Consider the following 19,564-nt stretch of genomic DNA (forward strand, 5'->3'; position numbering starts at 1 on the left):
TGGTTAAGTGCATACATTCCAGTGAGCAAGGACGCAGGTTCAAGCCCCTGTCCCACCTGTAGAGGGAAAGTCTCATGAGTGGTAAAGCTGTGTTGCAGGTGTCTCTCTCTATATATATACATATACATATATATATATATATGTATATATATATGACTGTACTGTAAACCAGTACGCAATAAAGCTCTAAAGTTAGGAAATAAGCTTTGCAGTTTGTACTTGGCCAACGTTTTTGATTTTGTAGTAATCCAAGATTCTTTATTAATGTTTAAATTGCAGAAGACCTTGCTTGCTTAAAAATTCCAGAAGCTGATCTTGAGGAAACTGATAGATGTATTAAGACTCAAACCTCCACTGAAGTTGACAACACTAACCAGATCACTGTGTGTCAGACTTTGAGGGGATCAGAGCTGACTGTGCTGCCAGCACATAGACCCCTTTTTCGCTGTTTCACCTTGCCCTTAAGCTTCTCTATGCTTGAAAGTGCCAAACTGAAACTTTACCTACAGGATTTATAGGGAACAATCCTGAAAATGTCAACACTCCTGCTGAATAAATAAGCCCACTGCTAATGAGTAGAGGTATACATAATGGTTATGCAAAGAGACATTCATGCCTGAGGCTCTCAAGTCCCAAGTTCAATCCCCCACACCACCATAAGCCAGAGCTGAGCAGTGCTCTGGTAAAAAAATAAGTAACAAAAATAAACCCACTGGTGACAATGGGATCAGACCACGCATGAAACTGAACATTCTAAGGTGGTGCCCATGCGAATCGAAAGTCTACCTCATCTGAAATAAAAGCTTTTTATTTCTGGAGATATAGATGTTTGGGCAAAAAAATTATGGTTTGTTCATAAAAATACTGGCCAATAATAATTATGAATAAAATTGAAATACTTATGAATGTATAGAAACCTAAGAAAAACAAGATAAAAAAATCACTCGTGTGAGAACTATCATTTACAGTGGCATATAGTTTTCAAAGATACAATCTTTTAAAACATGCCACAATTACTTTTTAGAATCTGCTGGCAAATTTGAAGATTGTCAAGACCAATTTTCTCCTACGTTCAGATTAAGTATTTCAAATAACAAAGAAATATCCCACACAACTAATACATATTCTCTAATCTTCTCCATAGCATGACTTTAATAGAAAACTGGAGGATAGCTAGTTTACAAATGATCCCATCATAAAAAAATAAGGTGGCAGATGGAGACTCCTGAAGACTGACATATTATTAGTGAAACAGACTGGAGGTGGTGTCTCAACTGGTAAACTACTGGACTGTTACCAGCCACTTAATCTCTCTCTAGGCTTCTCTGTCCACAATCCACAGGTTTGTACTCACTGGTGATTTGGTGGGTTCCCGAAGTCCTTCTAGCCCTGTCTTGTTGTGGTCCCAGGTGGTCTCCCTTAAGACTGACATATTATTAAGGGGCCCTGTTGTTTGTAATTAATTTATCCTACAAACTTGAGATACCAAGCCCTATGAGCCAGGCAGGACTCTCATGTTCTTACTTCAGTGAAGTGGATCTTTGCAGGTTTTTCTCTAAGTGAAGCTGTACTCAATCCTTGACTCCCAGTGACCTGCAAACCTTAACCTTTGTCAAGAGGACCCACCACCACTGCTACCAAATTATCAGACTAAGAAGTGTGTGAAGACCCAGGAAAGATGAGCTTTGTGTGGCAGCCACTGAGATCTGTTCTCAACTATTTTCTTCTCTACTTAATATGCACACCTTCACTTATGAGGACAAACACACATTGAATGTGACCCAACAAAGCAAGTTCTGGTAAATTTAGTCACAAAGTAATTGAATGTTGAGAGTAGCAGTTTCAGGGTGACCTCTTATTCAGAATCATCAGTTGAAGCATAATCCCTACATACAGTTAACAAGATGCCACTAATTATAGACAGCCTGCTCCAGGTTCAGGAGGGAGATTGCCAGTGTAATGACAAAACATCAGGGATCCAGGCAATGACTTGGCAAAGTGGAGTGGTCAGCAATGCTGGAATAGGATCTTGGAGGCCCCTTCAACATCCACGGGAAACCATTTAGATCACTGAAAAAGGCTCAGGTGGTAGCTAGGTTTGAAGCTAAGGGAAGTTGCTACCTGTCATGGAGCATAAGAAATAGTAATAGTATCAACAATACTAGTGTCTAAATGTTAAGACACACTGTGGCTTCTGTGAATTTCGTATTAAATTGGCACTCAGTCCATGTTTGATATTGGGTCTGAGTCATATTAAACTCACTATTAATTACACAATTGTTAAAGACACCCAATTTCAATGATTATCGCTATGCAGTGAAAGAACCTCTAGCCTCTAATTCCCAGGAAACCTAAGGAATTGTCTGTTCTTGCCCAGGTTCACAAACTAAAACGAACATACCACTTAGGTATAGGATCTTCTATAGTAGTCAGAGAGGAGGACTTTGACCCTTCTCCTTTCTTTCACATACAAGACTCAAGGTTCAGTGTAAGAGATAGTATCTAATTTAAGCAAGCATGGGGAAGTTAGAGAACTCCCAGACTGTGAAATAAAAAGGAACACTATATAAACAAATTCAAAACTATTTCCCAATATTCCTTTATCTAAGGGTAGGAGGAATAGTCCCAGCACAGATAATGTGCACCAGTTCTGAGTTGCTAGTATTAAAATATATATAATAAAATGTTTGCCTTACCACTTTTGCAAAGTTAAAAATCTTAGTATTATTGAAAGCACACACAGGCTTACAGGGTACAAAAAAAATGTTCATTTTTATTACTGATTATTTTTACAAAAAGTCTGAGAAAGAATGTAATCAATACCTATGTAATTGTCTTGTGTAATGGAAAAGCTAAAATACAGCATTTCATAGATTACAGTACAATCTGAAAGGACAGCTTTAAAAGATAGGTACTACAAATCAATCACACTCTAACATTACAGCATGAAACTAAACTTAAGAAATATTTTTTTTAAAGTAGCTAAAATACTGTATGTTTCCTTTTAAACATTATCTGTTTGGGGCATGTATTATTAACTTTTTCTATTAAGAGGAAAATAGGTCCTACAATTCTCACAGGACATCATGTTCACCATTAGATTTTCAAGTGTAAGCTACAGTCTTCTGAGCACTGGCTATAACCATCGAAGCCTTTTTTCAATAACACACACTTTATTTCCATAATGCTATTTCTTTGCAGTCAAGGCTCATTTTCCCCCTCCATCTACAAATGCCTGCTTGTAAAGTACACTGAATTATATTTTGCAATGCCATCTTAAGCGTCTAACTTCTTCCAATAGGTCCTTTCTAAAACTCACCTCAATACCACTTTTAAACAATCAAATAATATCTTTTATATCAGTAGGTATTATTATCACTTGACTTCTGATATGTAAATGTAGTCACTGGTTAGACACTTATCAGGACAGAAACCAAAAATTGTACCCATTTTCTTAAACTTCTCTTCGTAAAAGTTTTATCTTAATACTTCATACTCTGCGATAGGCTTACCAGAATCCACACTGATAGCCTTATTATACAAGACTTGCATTTCATAAAATGATGTTTTTCTACTGTAAATAACCCTTCTTGATCGAACTGTTATTATCATGAAATTCTTGATCCTTGTTGAGGTAATTTAGAAGATTCAAACTAGATGCTTAGAGAGTTCAGGAACTATTTTTTTGAATTTCACTTTATCAAAACTGATACTCTCTTATAACAGGGCTGACACTGGGTGAACTCTGCGGATGGTGGAGAGGTACCATGAGGGTGCAGTCAGTAATGTGTGCATGTAGCCATGTGCAAGGACTTGGGTTCAAGTCCTTAGTCCACACCTACAAGAGATAAAGCTTCACAAGTAGTGAAGCCGTGCTGCAGGTACTTTTTTTTCTCTTCCTCTCCTCTCAATTTCTCTTTGTCCTACTAAATGAAAGAAAAACAAATAAAAAAGGAAAACAAAAGGCCACCAGGAGTGGCAAATTCATCATGCAGGCACGGAGTTCCAACAACAACCCTGGTGGCAATAAAGTAAAAGAGAAAAGAAGGGAGGGAGGAAGGGAAAGAGTAAGTGAGCAAGGAAAGCTAAGTGGATACATAGGTGAGGCACTAGGTTTATTCTCCAACATACTAACAACAATAACAACAAAATCTTGGCATAACCATTACTTAGAATTAACTGACTGATATGTCACTAGAGGCAGAGGAGCACCAGGATCAAATCTGAAATTGTCAATGTCAAAAGTGTGGCCATAAAATTAAGGAAAATATTATTTTATTTTAGCCAGAGGAAAAACTCTTGGGAAAATAGGAAAAAAAAGTATAAAGGAAAAACCATCTAGTAATTTTCTAAGAGAAGTTTAAAACTATGATTTTTTTTTTTCAACAGGAAATTCTTATTCACTAGTTTAAGTTGCTTACAAAGGAAGGACAGGCTATAGTGCCACATATTAGATACCAAGGATGGTGACTATGATATCTTGGTGATGTATTTACTTTTAGGGCAAACTACAGTTGAGTCTGGGAATGCATCACAATATGGGGTATTTACTTTGCTTTTGTAGAGTATATGAAAGACCACTAAGACAAAAATGCAAATTATGAAATTTAACTAGAGGTTCTCTGTTGCAGAATCCCATGTCTATTGCCTGAAATGGTAAATTCACTGAATTTAAGAAAGTGATACTGACTCCAGTAAGAAGTTACTCTAGATATAAAACTGCTGTAAGTTAACAATGAAGTTACATTCCTCAAATAGCCCCACAGCAATAGTCCTGCTACAGATCAACTTGGCTGTGAGATTATTTGCTTTTGTGACAGTAAATGCAATCACCTCATTCTCATAAAACACTTGGTGGTTATCCTGTTGAATGAAACCATAGCCAACATGGCCTTCTTCTATGACACTGCACTCAAATGCATTTCCTGGAGAAAGGCAAAGTTCAAGTCTGAGGAAATTAAAAGAAAAAAAAAAAAAAGGCAAAATAAGCAAGCTACCCAGTGATTTTAGATGCTGCCTAAGTCATTAAAACAATTCTCAGGAGGAAAATAAAGGTTGTATGCTATAGCACCCATTTTTTAAATTTATGGATTATTGTCATTAATACAGGAACTGTCATAATTACAAAGTATACAAAACACAGAGAGGAAAAGATGGCATGGGGAAGAGGAAGAGGAGGAGGAAGTGGAGATTGTTAGAATTCAAAAGAAATCAAAACCTAAGCAGAAAGCTGACCAGAGGGAGTCAAGTGGTAGCGCAGAGGGTTAAGTGCACATGGCTCAAAGCGCAAGGTGTAAGGATCCCGGTTCGAGCCCCCGGCTTCCCACCTGCAGGGGAATCGCTTCACAGGTGGTGAAGCAGGTCTGCAGGTATCTATCTTTCTCTCCCCATTACTGTCTCCCCCCCCCTCTCCATTTCTCACTGTCCCATCTAACAACAACAACAAAAGTAACAATAATAATGACAACAACAATGAAAAACAAGGGCAACAAAAGGGAAAATAAAAAAAAGAAGAAAGCTGACCAGAATGTCTTGACACTTTTGGCACTGTTCTGATGGAAGTTAAGAAACATGTTTGCCAGACTCCAAATAATTCAAAGGATTCCAACTTAGATTTCAAATGAGTTCGAATGCACTAACACTTACCATACATGACTTTTGTTGTTCACATTTTAAGATAACCAGGGTCATCTAAAACTCTCAAAGAGGAAGGCAGGGAGGCATGTAAATTGCCTAATTAACACGTTGAAATTTTTTTTTTTTGGTAAAATGTGGTTATTTATTTACATAGACCTTAACGGCCAATTCAGTTTGTTAGAAGAGAGTCCCAGACACCACATGGAAATACCATGCACATGTGGTGTGTCTGTGTGGGGGTGGGGTTGGGATGGTGGTGGAGGGAAGTCCTAGTACTTCTCTCAGTTTCTATCTAAATTAACAGGTAAAGAAAAGTTAGGATTGGTGGAAATACATAGGCTAAAAGCCTAAAAAGAGATAGGGAAAGGCAGGCAGGCATAAGAATGCAGTAACAAGTTCACCCCAATTTTGGAGGGAAAAGTGATGTGTAACACTATCACAAAGAGATTTAGTATATAAGTAGGAGACGTGATCTAATTCAGTTATTACTTTGGTTTCTAGAGTATCTCTTACTAATAATTGGTAAAAAAAAAAAAATGATTATACTCTTCCAATAACTAATTGTCCTTATGTAAAAAGGAAGAAACAAACGCAGTCTGCATCGCATGATGGTCTTGTTGATTAAAAATCCAAACGTGAGTACATTCTAATATGGTGAATCTTGAGCCATACTTACAAACCAACGGTTTATAAACTACAAAACTGTGCAAACATAAAAACTTCATCTATTGCAGAACTCCAGACCTAATGAAATTTCTTTTTCTTTTCTTTTTTTTTCTACTTACTCCTTCCACAGAAGTCCTAAGAACAGCTGAGTAGTTGTTAAAATTCCTGCACTTAGACATTATCAACAATAATGAAGTAATTTCATATGTGAGCAAGGATCTGATATTCTCTTAAAACAATTTCAGTCTTTTTTCCATGTTATAAAAAGGAAAGAAATGAGGCTAGCTGAACTTATGTAATGTCTTTCCATCCAATGACATTAAACTTCCAATGTAGACATGCTCAGAAAAGACAGTATTTAAGTGCTCTATTATAAACTATCTCCAGTTCTAAGAGAGCTTTTTCCTTCTTTTCCTCTTTCTCCCTTCCTTTTATTACAGGAGCTGAAGCAGTGCTCTTTACTTAGCGGAGACCAGCCACTGATTTTCTTCTTGTACCAGCTTTCCAAGATGATCCTAAGGGACGTTTCACCCTAATATTTTTGCCTCGGGTTTTACGAGGCTTCTCTTCTTCGTGTACCTTCATGTGTTGCCTAAGGTGAGAGCTCTGGCTGAAGCATTTGCCGCATTCGCTGCACTGGTATGGTTTCTCCCCTGTGTGGGTTCTCTGGTGTTGAATTAGATGGGAACTCTGGCTGAAGCATCGGCCACACTCATCACACTGATAGGGTTTTTCTCCAGTATGAATTCTCTGGTGCTGAATAAGATTTGAGCTCTGCTTAAACCTCTCTCCACACTCATCACATTTATAGGGCTTTTCCCCAGTATGGATTCGACGATGCTGAATGAGATTAGAACTCTGAAAGAAACATTTCCCACATTCAGGACATTTATGGGATTTCTTCCCGCTGTGGATCTTCTGGTGTTGAAAAAGAGTTGAGCGCTGACTGAAACTTTTATCACATTCAACACATTTATAGGGCTTTCCACCTAAGCTTCTTCGTAGTCTACTCAAATTGGAGTCAAATCTAACAGTCATTCCCCATTTCTGCTTCTGCCGGCCTGTTTTGCGCTGGTTCTCAGAAGCTTTATTTTGGTTTGATCTCCTAGACTTCCCTCCTTTAGGTTTCCCTACACCCATGGTGAAAAACTAAATGCTTTCTTGAGACTGTTCTCTTCTGAAATATTTCACTTCCTACAGCTCTGGAGCCAAATTTTCTGTGTGCAGAAAAAAACACAAACAAAAAAAAAAACAAGTGAATCATTATTCAGCTTTAACACCTCACTAGCCTATCAAAATTAGATCAACATTTAAATTAAAAAATGTGTTCAAGGTATAATCTCTGACACCACCATAAACTCAAGTTGTACAGTGCTCTAATAAAATAATCATAATTAAAAAGTAAAATGTATTCACTGCTAAACACAAGGTAATATTTGAGAAAGATATTTGCCAAAAAAAAAAAAAACTCAGAAGGTATTTTGTTTTTGCTGTCACTGGAGTCAATTTTTTCAGCTGGAAAAAGAGACAGTGGGAGAGACCACAGTATTGAAGCTTTCTCCAGTGAGGTGTGTCAGGAATTTGAACTTGAGTCCTGTGCATGACAAAGCAGGTACACTCCCAAATAAGCTATCTTGTAGAACAAATTTAAACAAAATTGGAGTTCTTATCAGCTAGGATATAACCAAAGCTGATAGTAGGAAATGTAAGTATTAGTAATTAAGTATTTCTGAAGGATTAAAAAGTGAAAATACTATCTGGGGCACAGAACTGTGGTGGTTGGTGCTATGTAGAACTATAAACCCTTGCAATATGAGCTTCTAAACCATCATTAAATCATCAATAAAAAATATATACATATATATTTTAAAAAGTGGAAATCCGCCCACAGGGAGGATGCAACATGAGCAGTGAAGCAGGTATTCAGGTGTTTCTGTCTCTCCCCCTCTCTATCACCCCTCCCTTCTCAATTTCTATCTATCTTATCCAATAAAATAGAAAAAAAAAGTGGCGATAACATCTTTAAAGTACTGGAACTAATTTTCACATCTTATATGAAGACGTAGTGTTTGAAATGGGAATAATCACGCTACAGGTATATGAATAAAGTCACTGAAAACAAACTGCTATCATTGCCCCTGTCTTTCATTCATTATCTTAACTCCTAACTACAACTCCAGTTACTAATGGCTTTCCCAGGATGTTTGGTCATTATATTTGCCTAATCATGGCCAGTATCAGTAAAAATAAATAAATAAATAAATTGCACACAACACAAATTTAGAGACTATTATTCTTCATATTAGTCACTCCTTGCTTCCAATAGCATTTATCTCAAAAAAAGACATTTCTTAGGCTTATGGTGCTGATGTGCAAAAAAAAAAAAAAAAGGGCGAAAAGTCAAAATAATAATGGGATTTCCATACACACACACACACACTGTTTAATAGTCTATGGTGTTGGTATGCAAAAAAATCAGTAATAATGGGATTTCCACACACTATCTATCTATCTACCTATCTATCTCTTTATTTAATATTCTTTAAGTCTGAGAGCTGCGGAAGGCAGCGGATTCCGAGCCTCGCGCCTGGGCAGCCTGCGCCGGGCCTGCTCTCAGTGGTCGAGCGCTGCGCGGGCCCCCGTCCCCACACCCAGCCCGGCTCCCCCGCTGCACCGCAACCACAGGCAGGGCAGCATCGGTGATTCCTAGAAACTGGGGTGCAGAGCTTAGTCCTGCAAAGCCAGGTCTCCGGAAAGCGGCTCGGCTTCCTCATTCACACAGTTGCAACGGAAACAAATAAGAGCTGCGTTCAGAAGCAGCGCCCTGGGCGACCTGGCGAGTTGCTCAGTCTTTCGCCCCGAAAAGCGGCCAAGATGGTGTGAGCGCGGCCCTCCCGAGCCGACCCCGACTTCCCCGCCTCCCTGCAGGCCTTCGCTCACAGGGCCGCCGCGGCGCGGAGCAGACGCCGCAGGCCGCACAGGCCACCGTACTCTCCGGATCCACGCTACACGGTGTGACCGGCTTGCGCCCACGGGGCCTCGGCGGACCGCGCCACGCGCCCACTCACCGCGCTGCAGCCGCCGCCTCAGTTCGATCGCTCCGCTCCCCTCGCGCCACCGGAAGTGCGGGTCCTGCCGCTGCTTGGAGCCACAGCAGTCGCTCTAGGAACTTGGAGGAGCGAGCCTCTATGGTCTGTTCTTTCTCTTTTCTTGTTTACTTCACCCCCTAGCCCCCCAACCCAGGTTGAGTCCTTTGGTCTACAAGATCTATGGATGCCCATACACCTTTGTGGTGGAGGCGCTGCCGAAGGGTCTACACACCATAGGTTGTTTATCAAACACCACCAGACTACCCAACCTGAGATTTCGTTCCACTTAAAAAGGAAATTGTTATAAAGAAGCATTTGGAGGGGAAGAACCTGAACTATTCTTAGTATGCTTCGCGATCACCAAAAAGGTTCTGTCACATGGGAATGATACTCATTTAACAGCTATGGAAATTAAGGCTTCAAGAAGTTTGCACTCAACTTTACAAACTGAGTGGAACCACACCGAAGCTGGTGATTTTCAACATAGCGCCATATGTCTGTTTTCTAATGGTCCTGTCTTTTTCTCTTCTCTTAAAGTACCTTTCTCAGCCTGGACTTTTTTCATTCCACCAATATTTTTTTAAGATTCCCTCATTCCCCTTGGATTCTTCTCCATTCCACTCGCTGACTTCAAACACATCCTTTTGTGCTGAAGAATCCCAAGCTCAATTGGATCTACATGTTTGCTGGATACCGCAGACGGAATTTACCCTCAAATGAACTTATGATATGAATCTAATAGCCTTCACCCCAGCGATTGATGCAACTCAATCTTGCCAATTGCTCAGGCTAATGTAACCTGGATAGAATTGGTTTTATTTTTAACCCTAAACCCAAGTCCAATCCATTCTCAATTCTGCTGGCCCTATCTTCCAAATACATTCAGAATCAAACCACTTTCAACATCCCCACAGCTAGAAGCTCCAACAAGCCTTTGCTATCTTATCTTCTGTCTGACTGCACTGACCTCCTCACTAATCTCTCTACAGTCTGTTCTGTTCAAAACTCCCCATAGATTTCCCATCTTAGTAGAGTAAAACCAGTAGCAAAACCTGTCATGCTTGGTCTCCTGTACTTCGTCATGACTGCATTGCCCAAAATTATGCTCAGTAGATAACAGGCACTCAGCAAATGTTTACTGAATGAGTGGATTTTTAGAATGCCTCATTGTTTACAACATGCTTTTACATCTGCCCTTTGATCATTCATTTTCACTGCAGCCTCGTGAACTAGGCATCCTTTAAAAAAAAAAATTCCCTTTTGTTGCCCTTGTTTTATTGTTGTAGTTATGATTGTTGTTGTTATTGATGTCGTCGTTGCTGGATAGGACAGAGAGAAATGGAGAGAGAAGGGGAAGACAGAGAGGGGGAGAGAAAGATAGACACCTGCAGACCTGCTTCACTGAAGCGACTCCCCTGCAGGTGGGGATCCAGGGGCTGGAACCCAGATCCTTAAGCGGGTCCTTGCGCTTTGTGCCACGTGCACTTAACCCGCTGCTACCGCCTGACTCCTCTAGGCATCCTTATATATTTTTTGCACGTGAGAAAAATGTAGTTTCGGTGCCAGACAATGGCGTACCTGTTTAAGTGCTCACATTACAGTGCACAAGGACCCAGGTTCAAGCCTCTGGTCCCCACCTGCAGAAAGGAAAGCTTCACAAGTGGTGAAACAGGGCTGCAGGAGTATCTGTCTCCTTCTCTAATGCTCCCTCCCCTCTCAATTTCTGTCTGTTTCTATCCAATAATAAAATAAATAAATATTTTTTAAAAACTTAAAAATGAAAATGTAGTTGCAATAGTGGGGGCATTATATCAGAGGCCAGATTAGATTATATAGCCTGGGACTCAACTGTAGCTTTCTGCTATGCAGATGCCAAAGCATGAAACTGAGAAGGGCCTATACAAGGATTTCAATTCACTAATTTAGATAACTGAATTGTGGAAATTAAATAAAAGCATGTAAGGTACTCATAAAATATGCAACACATAAACCAAATGAACTATTGGTATTATATTTATTATCAATTGTTTTTAAATTTTTAAATATTTATTCCCTTTTGTTGCCCTTGTTGTTTTATCGTTGTGGTTATTATTATTATTGTTGTTATTGATGTCATCATTGTTGGATAGGACAGAGAGAAATGGAGAGAGGAGGGGAAGACAGAGATGGTGAGAGAAAGATAAGATACCTGTACACCGCCTGTGAAGTGACTCCCCTGCAGGTGGGGAGCCAGGGGCTCAAACCGGAATCCTTAATGCTAGTGCTTGTGCTTTGCACCACCTGTGTTTAACCCGCTGCATTACCGCCTGACTCCCTCAAATTTTTATTAACAAGTTGTTGATGTTAGTGGTTAGAAGAGGTAAGTACATGTGGCAACAGTTTAAGAAAAGTTAAGATTGGGGCTGATGAGATAGGTCACCTGAAAGGGTGCTTACTTTGCCATGAGCACAGTCTAATTTCCAGCTTGGTCCTTATAGCACTGAGCTAAGATGTGTTGCTGTGGCATCTTTATATTTATCTGTCTGTCTCTTTTTGTCTGAAAACCTTATTCCAGAGTAGTGAAGCCCCAGCAATGAAATAAGTTAAATAATTAAACAAGAGATAATTAAATAATTAAACCTTCTTTTCCTGTACCAAAAAATAACTGCACCAGCTAGATTAGGGAGACTTATGTAAAAAGACATTAATTTTTTTTTCCCTTCAGGATTATTACTGGGGCTTGGTGCCAGCACTATAAATCCACTGTTCCCAGTGGCCATATTATTTTTCCAATTTTTTATTGAGTAAGACAGAAAAAAATGAGTGGAGCCAGAGAGGGAGAGAGAAAGAGAGACATCTGCAGACCTGCTTCACTGCTCTCGAAGCTCTCGCATATGGGAGGGGGGAGCTTGAACCCAGATCCTTGCTTGGGGTCCTTGCACTTAGTACTGTGTATGCTTAACCCATTAATGCCACCACCTGGGCCTCTAAAGAGAAAATAATTTCTGAAAGGACAGAGCAAGTCAGGAAATAAAGGATTATTGAGTAAGAGCAGGTAAGGTGGGAGAGAGGTAAGAAGGGATAGAAAACTATTTGGGGTTGGAAAGAGGAGGAGGAGGAAGGATTTGAGTGAAAAGGAGAAAGGGGCCAGGAAACAACCTGTATTTAATTTAATTTAATTAATTAATTTATTTTTCCCTCCAGGGTTATTGCTGGGCTCGGTGCCTGCACCATGAATCCACCGCTCCTGGAGGCCATTTATTCCCCCTTTTGTTGCCCTTGTTTTTGTAGCCTCGTTGTGGTTATTATTATTGCCATTGTTGATGTTGTTCGTTGTTGGATAGGACAGAGAGAAATGGAGAGAGGAGGGGAAGACAGAGAGGGGGAGAGAAAGATAGACACCTGCAGACCTGCTATGAAGCGACTCACCTGCAGGTGGGGGAGCCGCGGGCTCAAACTGGGATCCTTATGCCAGTCCTTGCGTGTTGGGTAGTATGCCAGCTCCCCCGGCTTAAAGCTTCTGTCTCTAATCCTACTTAACTAAGCACAGGCATGCCTGCAGGGCATTGGTTTGATCCCACTTAAAGCTGCGATCTATTTACATAAACCACTGTTAACTAAGCACCACCCTCCCTCCAGGGCATTGGCTTAATCCCCACTGGTTCAGGATGTCTTTTTGCTCCGCCCCCCTCTCGTAGTCACCCTGATCACCACTACTGTCTTTTTGCTCCACCCTCTCTATGTCACACCCTGTTTCCACCCTACTTGGTTAGTGTATATACAAGCTGCTTTTCTGAGTAAAAACACTTGGAATTGCTTTCCGGCTCCAAGAGTTCCAGAGTGTATCTCCTGCAACATTAGCTTGGCACGAGTTCCTGATCCCTCTCCCACACAGCACCCTAGATTTGCTCCAGTTGAGTTCTCTTCAACCCAGAGAGCACTTGCTTGGGAAGAAGCACCCTCAGGCTATCCCGGCACTTGCGTTTTGCGCCACATGCGCTTAACCCACTGCGCCACCACCGGACCCCCGTATTTTATTTTGTTGGTATAATATCATGTGCCTCCAGGTAAACTACATCACATCCACTGACGTTGACTTTACAAGTGACTAGTGTTGACATGAGTGGGCCAAAAGTATATTTTGAAACTTGCAGTCAGTGTATCTTAGTCACCTTTGTGTTCTTCCCCATTGCCAACAGAAAAACATATCCTTTAGGGCTAAAAATGAGAAGATAAGTGGAACAGTCATAGAATCTCACCTGTAGCCACCTAAACTCACCTGAAGAGAAATGAATGCTCTTGTTCTTATCGCTGAGATTGTTATTTTTGCTGTTACTGCAGCAAAACTTAAGATACTTCCCATAGCTTTTAGAGAACAAAACTACTACCCTCATTTTGCAGATGAGAAAATGGAGGCAAATAATTTGTCTAAGGTCCCACATTCATAAGTAGCAGAATAAAGTTTTCAAGTTAGACAGTCCTACTCTATAGCTTGTGCATTTAACCTCTATAGAGTAAAATCTCACACATGAGATTTCAGGTTAGTTTTAAGCAAATTAAACTGTTGAAGTTGGTCACATATTGTAGGACTATGTGAAAGCTTGGTAGAACTTAGGGGAGCTCTCCCATCCTCGGATGAAGGTCTGGAAAGACACCCCACTTGTTAGCCTCTCCCTTATAGGGGATGAGCCAAGAGGGAAAGCCTCCCGAACTCAGTTTCCCCTAGTTAGTCTCTCAAGCCCACAGAATGCCCCCAAGCCTCTCACACTTAGTTTCCCCTGCTAGCAGGCTAAATGGCTGCCTGCTTGAGGGTTCACTCAAAGTTCACTATAGTCATTCAAAGTTCACACATTCACTATATTCACCTATTTGATCACATAAGAGAACATACTCAATCACAAGCCTTGCCAGTACCTCAGCAGTGAGACCCCACATCTATTTCCTTGTCTTTGATATCTATGATTTACATTAAGCCTCTGTTTCATCTCATTCTACTGGTTTAGCCACTATGTTTTTCTTAATACCTTTGGATAATTAAGATGGAAAACAAGTGTCTTGACCTTTTGGTATCACATCAATTCTTGTCATTCCTACCCTTCCCCACCACAGGGGTAAGCTGACCTTTAAGAAACCTGTAATTTCTGACATATGTGAAAAATGTCCTTTGTTCTGTTTGCTATAAAGCCTTGTGTTTTACCCTGAATAAACTAGAGGTTCATACTAGGGTCTCTCATGGTGCTTCTTTTCTTTGCACGTGGTCCCTTGAACCTTTAGCAGGAAGGCCAGTGGTTTACCTCCTGGTTGGAGGCACTCCCCGTGAGCGCCAGCAACATATGACATTTACAAAATATCCAATAGACGCAGAAGTAGGAGGAATGAATAGTGAGGGAAGCAAAGATAACGTACTGCCACTACTTCCTTCTAAAAGCATGCCTTTCTAAGGAGATTAGAGTGAGAGAGGCCTGCCTTGGATTTTTACTTGGCAACAAAACAAAGAAGGCCAATCATATGTGTGACCCAAGTGCAATCACAAGAGTGGCCCATTTCCCTGTGGAGGGCTCCTGGACAATGGTTCTGTCCACCAAGTCTGAGACTTTGCTTTCTGTTTCCTCTGGGTTCACTGGGACAGGAAACTCTGGGAATTCCTATTGCTGGCTTTGCAGGAAAGATCTTCTGTCAAAAACCCTCAAGGAGAGTGTAGCCCCACCCTGCACACAGAGTCTAGGGGTAAGTCAGCAGCTGACTTTCTCCAAGACAATTATAGCCCCTGGGGCTTTATACACTGTATGAATTTGTCTGTTTTTACACTTGGAAGGCCTTGGCTGTAACCATACTTCCTTCCTAATCACAGCTGAGGGACAGGGGCCTGCTGCCCACCAGAGCACCTGACAAGGATTTTCCTCTGCTGCCCTGAAACTGCAGGGGGGCTGTGTCCTGCCCACACAGGGTACATTATACATTGCTGGCTCTTCCACAATTCACCTGGTCAGACTGGCTAAGCTTCTTGCTTTGTTTCCCTGCACGAAGGAGCCAGATGTATCCGGGGTGAATGTACGACATTATTTTGACAGTGGGAAAGTCTTTAACTCACTTTCTGGTAAACATTCCAAGATGTAGCATATGGTTATCAACACAGGAAAAACAAGCTGTTTTCTATCTTTCTTTACTTTTTTTTAATTCCATTTTTTTTTTTCTGGGAAAACCACCCTCTCTTTCCTGAGCTGTCCTTCTTTTGCAATCATGTTGATTTCATCTAGTGTTTATTATTTTCCATGGTTCCTGAGGTCTGACCTTGGAAGGTACTCCTGTTTTACGAGAGGACACTCTCTCACAGAACTTGTCACTTTTTCTTTGGACACCATTATTATCTGAGATACTAGCTAGTAGAGAAAAAAGTCATATAAGAAATACTGTAAGCTCTGTGGATAGAGAGAAAAAAATGAAATTTCCCAATAAGTCTGCAGAAGCCTAGCAGAGAAAGAACAAAATTGTATCCTTGCAGAGAGTTTAATAAGCAGTTTTTTAATTGCTCCAGAAAAAGCAAAGATAGAATCAATAAAACTATGTTAAATCCTCAGGTGATCATAGAAGCATATACTTTCTTTTTTCTGTGCAACTTGCTAGTGATTTTTCTTAGCTGAGGTATTCATGAGGTATTCAGAAGTTAGTTTGGTAACATCTATTTCAAAAGTGACACCTAGACAGATTTGAAATTAAGCAATATTGTAATGACTTAAAAACAAATGAAAACCTCCCAAAACAAACAAAAACTGGGAAGTGTTTACAGAGGAGCTAAAGATCAGATGACTTCCCACATCCCTGTCCTGCTCCTGGGCTGGGGACAGGTTGACTCAGGACAGCCTCAGGTCTCCTTACAGGGATGTTCAGAGCTCTGCCCTGCTGACTCCCCCCACCCCCACCCCCACCCCTTCTTGTTTTCCTGATGACAGACCCCCTGAGTAGAGGGCCAAGTCTGACTTTACCTTTGTCACTTCGGTGCCTCTGACAAAGCAATTACTCAGTTACTGATGAATAATGGAGGACAGCCTTGCTGGAGCCAACCTACATGCAAGCCAGTAACACCATGTGGGGAGTAAGAAGTCTGACTCCTATTCCATCTTCTCCTGGTCCAGCTGTTATTCCACTTGAACCCTTCTGAGCATTCCTTAGGTCTTCCTGGTTCTGGGGTTTTGAAGTAAGGGATGACCCTGTTTTATTATTCAGGCTGACCACAAACTTCCACCAATGACTTTCATTCTGTGCCCTACAAATGTCTTCCCTGGGCCTATCTATACCTGGCTCCAGGCTGTACACAGACATGAAGAAATTGTGTCATGATCTCAACAGAAGAGGATTGTGACTCACTTTCAACTCTGCCAAATTCAATCACAGACATTATCAGATAAATGAGTCAGGGTAGATATATATTGTCAAAAAAAAAAAAAAAAGACTTGGTCTGAACACCTTCATATCAACTCAGTACCCTTTTACTGAGCATCTAAGAAACCAAGTTCTTGACACGGGTAAAGACAACAGAAACTGTATCTGAGTCCCTTCACACTGCATCTCCATGCACTTGTCTGTGACTATGCAGCTAGACTGGGAAAGTTTTGGCCTTGTCCCTGAACAGTGGGTTCCCACAACATGGGAACTCTGTTCCTATAAGTGCCTATGAAAAGCAGAAATTCCTTCTCTACTATCTATGGAAGCCTGTATCCACTACCCAGACACCCCAGTGGGAGAAGAATTCAGTCTTAAGTTTGCTGTTTTGATTAGGACTTTACATACAAGATGTAAACTATTGCATAGCTTTACAAAGAACATTTGCATTGCAGAAATTCCCCCATCAGATGAAAAATGCACATTGTTCAATATCTGGCCCTAGGGAACTCAAGAAATTTTTCTCCTCGGTCATTTTCCCTTATCATAACATTTTGATGGGAAGCATGGAGTGAGGAAGAACACAAGCCTAGATGGAGCAAAAGACACAACGGCACCCACAGGATGATGATGATGAGGGTCCTGGAAGACCCCAGACAATCCTGAACCCTCACCAACATAGAATTCCCTTTTCCAATTTCATGCAGGTTGTCTCTTCTCTCTGTTCAGATCAATATCTTTCTCACAAGGAACTTCTTAAAACAGTCCTTTCTGATCTTACTGAGTAAGGTTAGAATCAGAGCTATGGAGACAAGATGGCTCTACTCTTAGTCTGACCTCCACTGCTCAGGTGCCAGATTATGTGAGGCTCAAAGATACTTAGCAGCCAGGGGCACCATGGTGAAGTGATGGCTAGGAGCAGGGCACATATCAAATCTGCTGGCAACCTCAGTTTTCCTAGGAGTGCTCCTGGTGACAGACATGGATGATGATAGTGGCTTGTGGACCTACAAAGGCTCTGCTCCAGACACTAGGAAAGCAGGTGGAGTCAATGCCCAGGTATTCAGTCAAGTAATGGTCTCTTACATGGAAAGGTGGCACCAACATAATTGACCATGTCTTCCAGTCACATAATATGGTTGGTGCTATAACTTTAGGCCGGGCTTCCACACAGTCCCCACTAAAGAAGCTCTTGGTTCAAGTCTGGGCCCAGGTCCTCTGAGGCAAGAGCTAAGGACATTGGGGATTCATAGTACTCTGGCAGGTAGACAAGACGGTGCTGGATCCCTCAGCCAGCTGTCATCAATGTCACTAGTCAGAGATGGCTAGGACATTTAGTCTATTTTAGCTGCTGGGATCTCATGAAGAAGCAGGCAACTGGCAGACTACTTGGCCTCCACGAGCTGCTCCAGGCGCTGCAGCATTGTCAGACGCAGGGCTTGGAACCTGTAGGGAAAGACAGTCAAGAGGACTCACTAATGCTGGAGGTGACAGAGAAGCAAGTCAAAGTAAAGGAGCACACAGATGCCTGCTCCAGGAAATTGACAGCTCCTGGTTGGCAGATTTGTAGCTATCATCTCTCTTCTGCCAAGGAGAGGAATTAGTCAGGCTCACTTTCTGTGAGGAACTGTCAGCAAGAGATGTGAATCTGCCAGGCTTCAAAGCAAAACTTCTATTCAAAAGAGTCTCCAAATTGACAAAAGCATGGTGGAATGAGCAGGGTGGCAGAACAGAACTCAGGAAGTTTGTGTTTAAACCTGGCTCAGCAAAAATGTCTGTTGTGGCCTTCCTCATCTTGGGCCTCTTTATACACTGAGTAGACTGACCAATTCCCTTCCCCCCCCCCCCCCCCCATTCCACTGCTACCTCAGGTTTTCTTCCAACTCTCCAAACCCACAGCGACACCACTGACTGCATGGCAGATTGCTGTCTCTGATGGGGCCCTCTGCTCACTGTCCACTTGTGATCTGATTGCAAGGCTGAAAACATCATGGAAGGGGGCATTCTGTTTTGGCTTGTTGGCTTGCTTTCCACTAGAGTTATCACTGGCTCAGTATCTGCACAACTCTACCACTCCTGGTGGCCATTTTCATTTCTTTTTTTTTAAGATAGAAAGTCACAGAAAAAGGAGAAGCACCTCAGCACTTCCCTACCATTTGTAAAGCTTCCCCTCATTCAGGTGCTCCCATGTAGTATCTGGGCCTTGAACTCATGCTCTTCAGTTTCTTTGCTCTACTAGGTGAACCACCTGTGGCTTTTTAAAAGATTATTCAACTAGAATCTAGAGTCTTAATCTGTTTCCCCACTCTAGCCTCTGGAAACTAGCAGATTCATTCCTGGCAAATTAATAGGGACAGTAACGAGGGCACTGACTGAATGTTTCATAATCCCACCCACAAGGCTGATATGGATCGTTGGGACATACAACCCAGTTCACCTCACACAAGTGGACCCTGATGTAGCTTTCCCGGTAATTGGCAGATGATACCTGTTCACCTTGAGAGAACTGGCTCCCTGTTCTCACAGACAGCTTGGCTCCTCTCCCAAAGCTGTGTCACCAGTCAAACCTATACCCTAATTCAGACCCCACCCATGCCCCTGCCTGATGCTCTTGCCCAGTTTGCAGTCACTGGTGTCCCTCCTGTGCTGGTATGAAGTTGAGGATGGGTAGTCATTTTGGTAGGTGGTTACCCCAGCTGGGTATCAGTACTGAGCAGAGGGTGGTACTGGAGACCCAGGTTAGGCAGTGCCCCCAAGCCTTGCAGCAGCCCCTGGTGCAGCTGAGGGAGAGATATCTCTCATTCCTCGCCCTG

The 19,564-nt window shown here is 41.6% G+C and overlaps 2 protein-coding genes across 5 annotated transcripts in view; both read right to left on the bottom strand.

Annotated features, from left to right (window-relative positions):
* Positions 1-2,753: 2,753 nt before the first annotated feature.
* Positions 2,754-9,493, bottom strand: ZNF22 (zinc finger protein 22). Its single transcript, XM_016185426.2, has 2 exons — positions 9,372-9,493; positions 2,754-7,520 (listed from the first exon to the last, which is right to left on the bottom strand). The coding sequence occupies exon 2, from the start codon at positions 7,441-7,443 to the stop codon at positions 6,766-6,768; it is 678 nt and encodes a 225-aa protein (XP_016040912.2). The 5' UTR covers positions 7,444-7,520; positions 9,372-9,493; the 3' UTR covers positions 2,754-6,765.
* A 6,366-nt stretch (positions 9,494-15,859) lies between these two features.
* The window catches only part of RASSF4 (Ras association domain family member 4), a 44,379-nt gene continuing 40,674 nt past the window's right edge, over positions 15,860-19,564 (bottom strand). For all 4 annotated transcript variants that reach the window (XM_007516816.3, XM_060191810.1, XM_060191805.1 and 1 more), the window contains one exon: positions 15,860-18,197. In XM_007516816.3, coding sequence (XP_007516878.1) covers positions 18,137-18,197 — 61 coding nt within the window. In that variant the 3' untranslated portion in view covers positions 15,860-18,136. The remainder of the gene's footprint in view (positions 18,198-19,564) is intronic.

This window comes from Erinaceus europaeus, chromosome 1 (genome assembly GCF_950295315.1).
Source record: "Erinaceus europaeus chromosome 1, mEriEur2.1, whole genome shotgun sequence".
NCBI lineage: Eukaryota > Metazoa > Chordata > Mammalia > Eulipotyphla > Erinaceidae > Erinaceus > Erinaceus europaeus.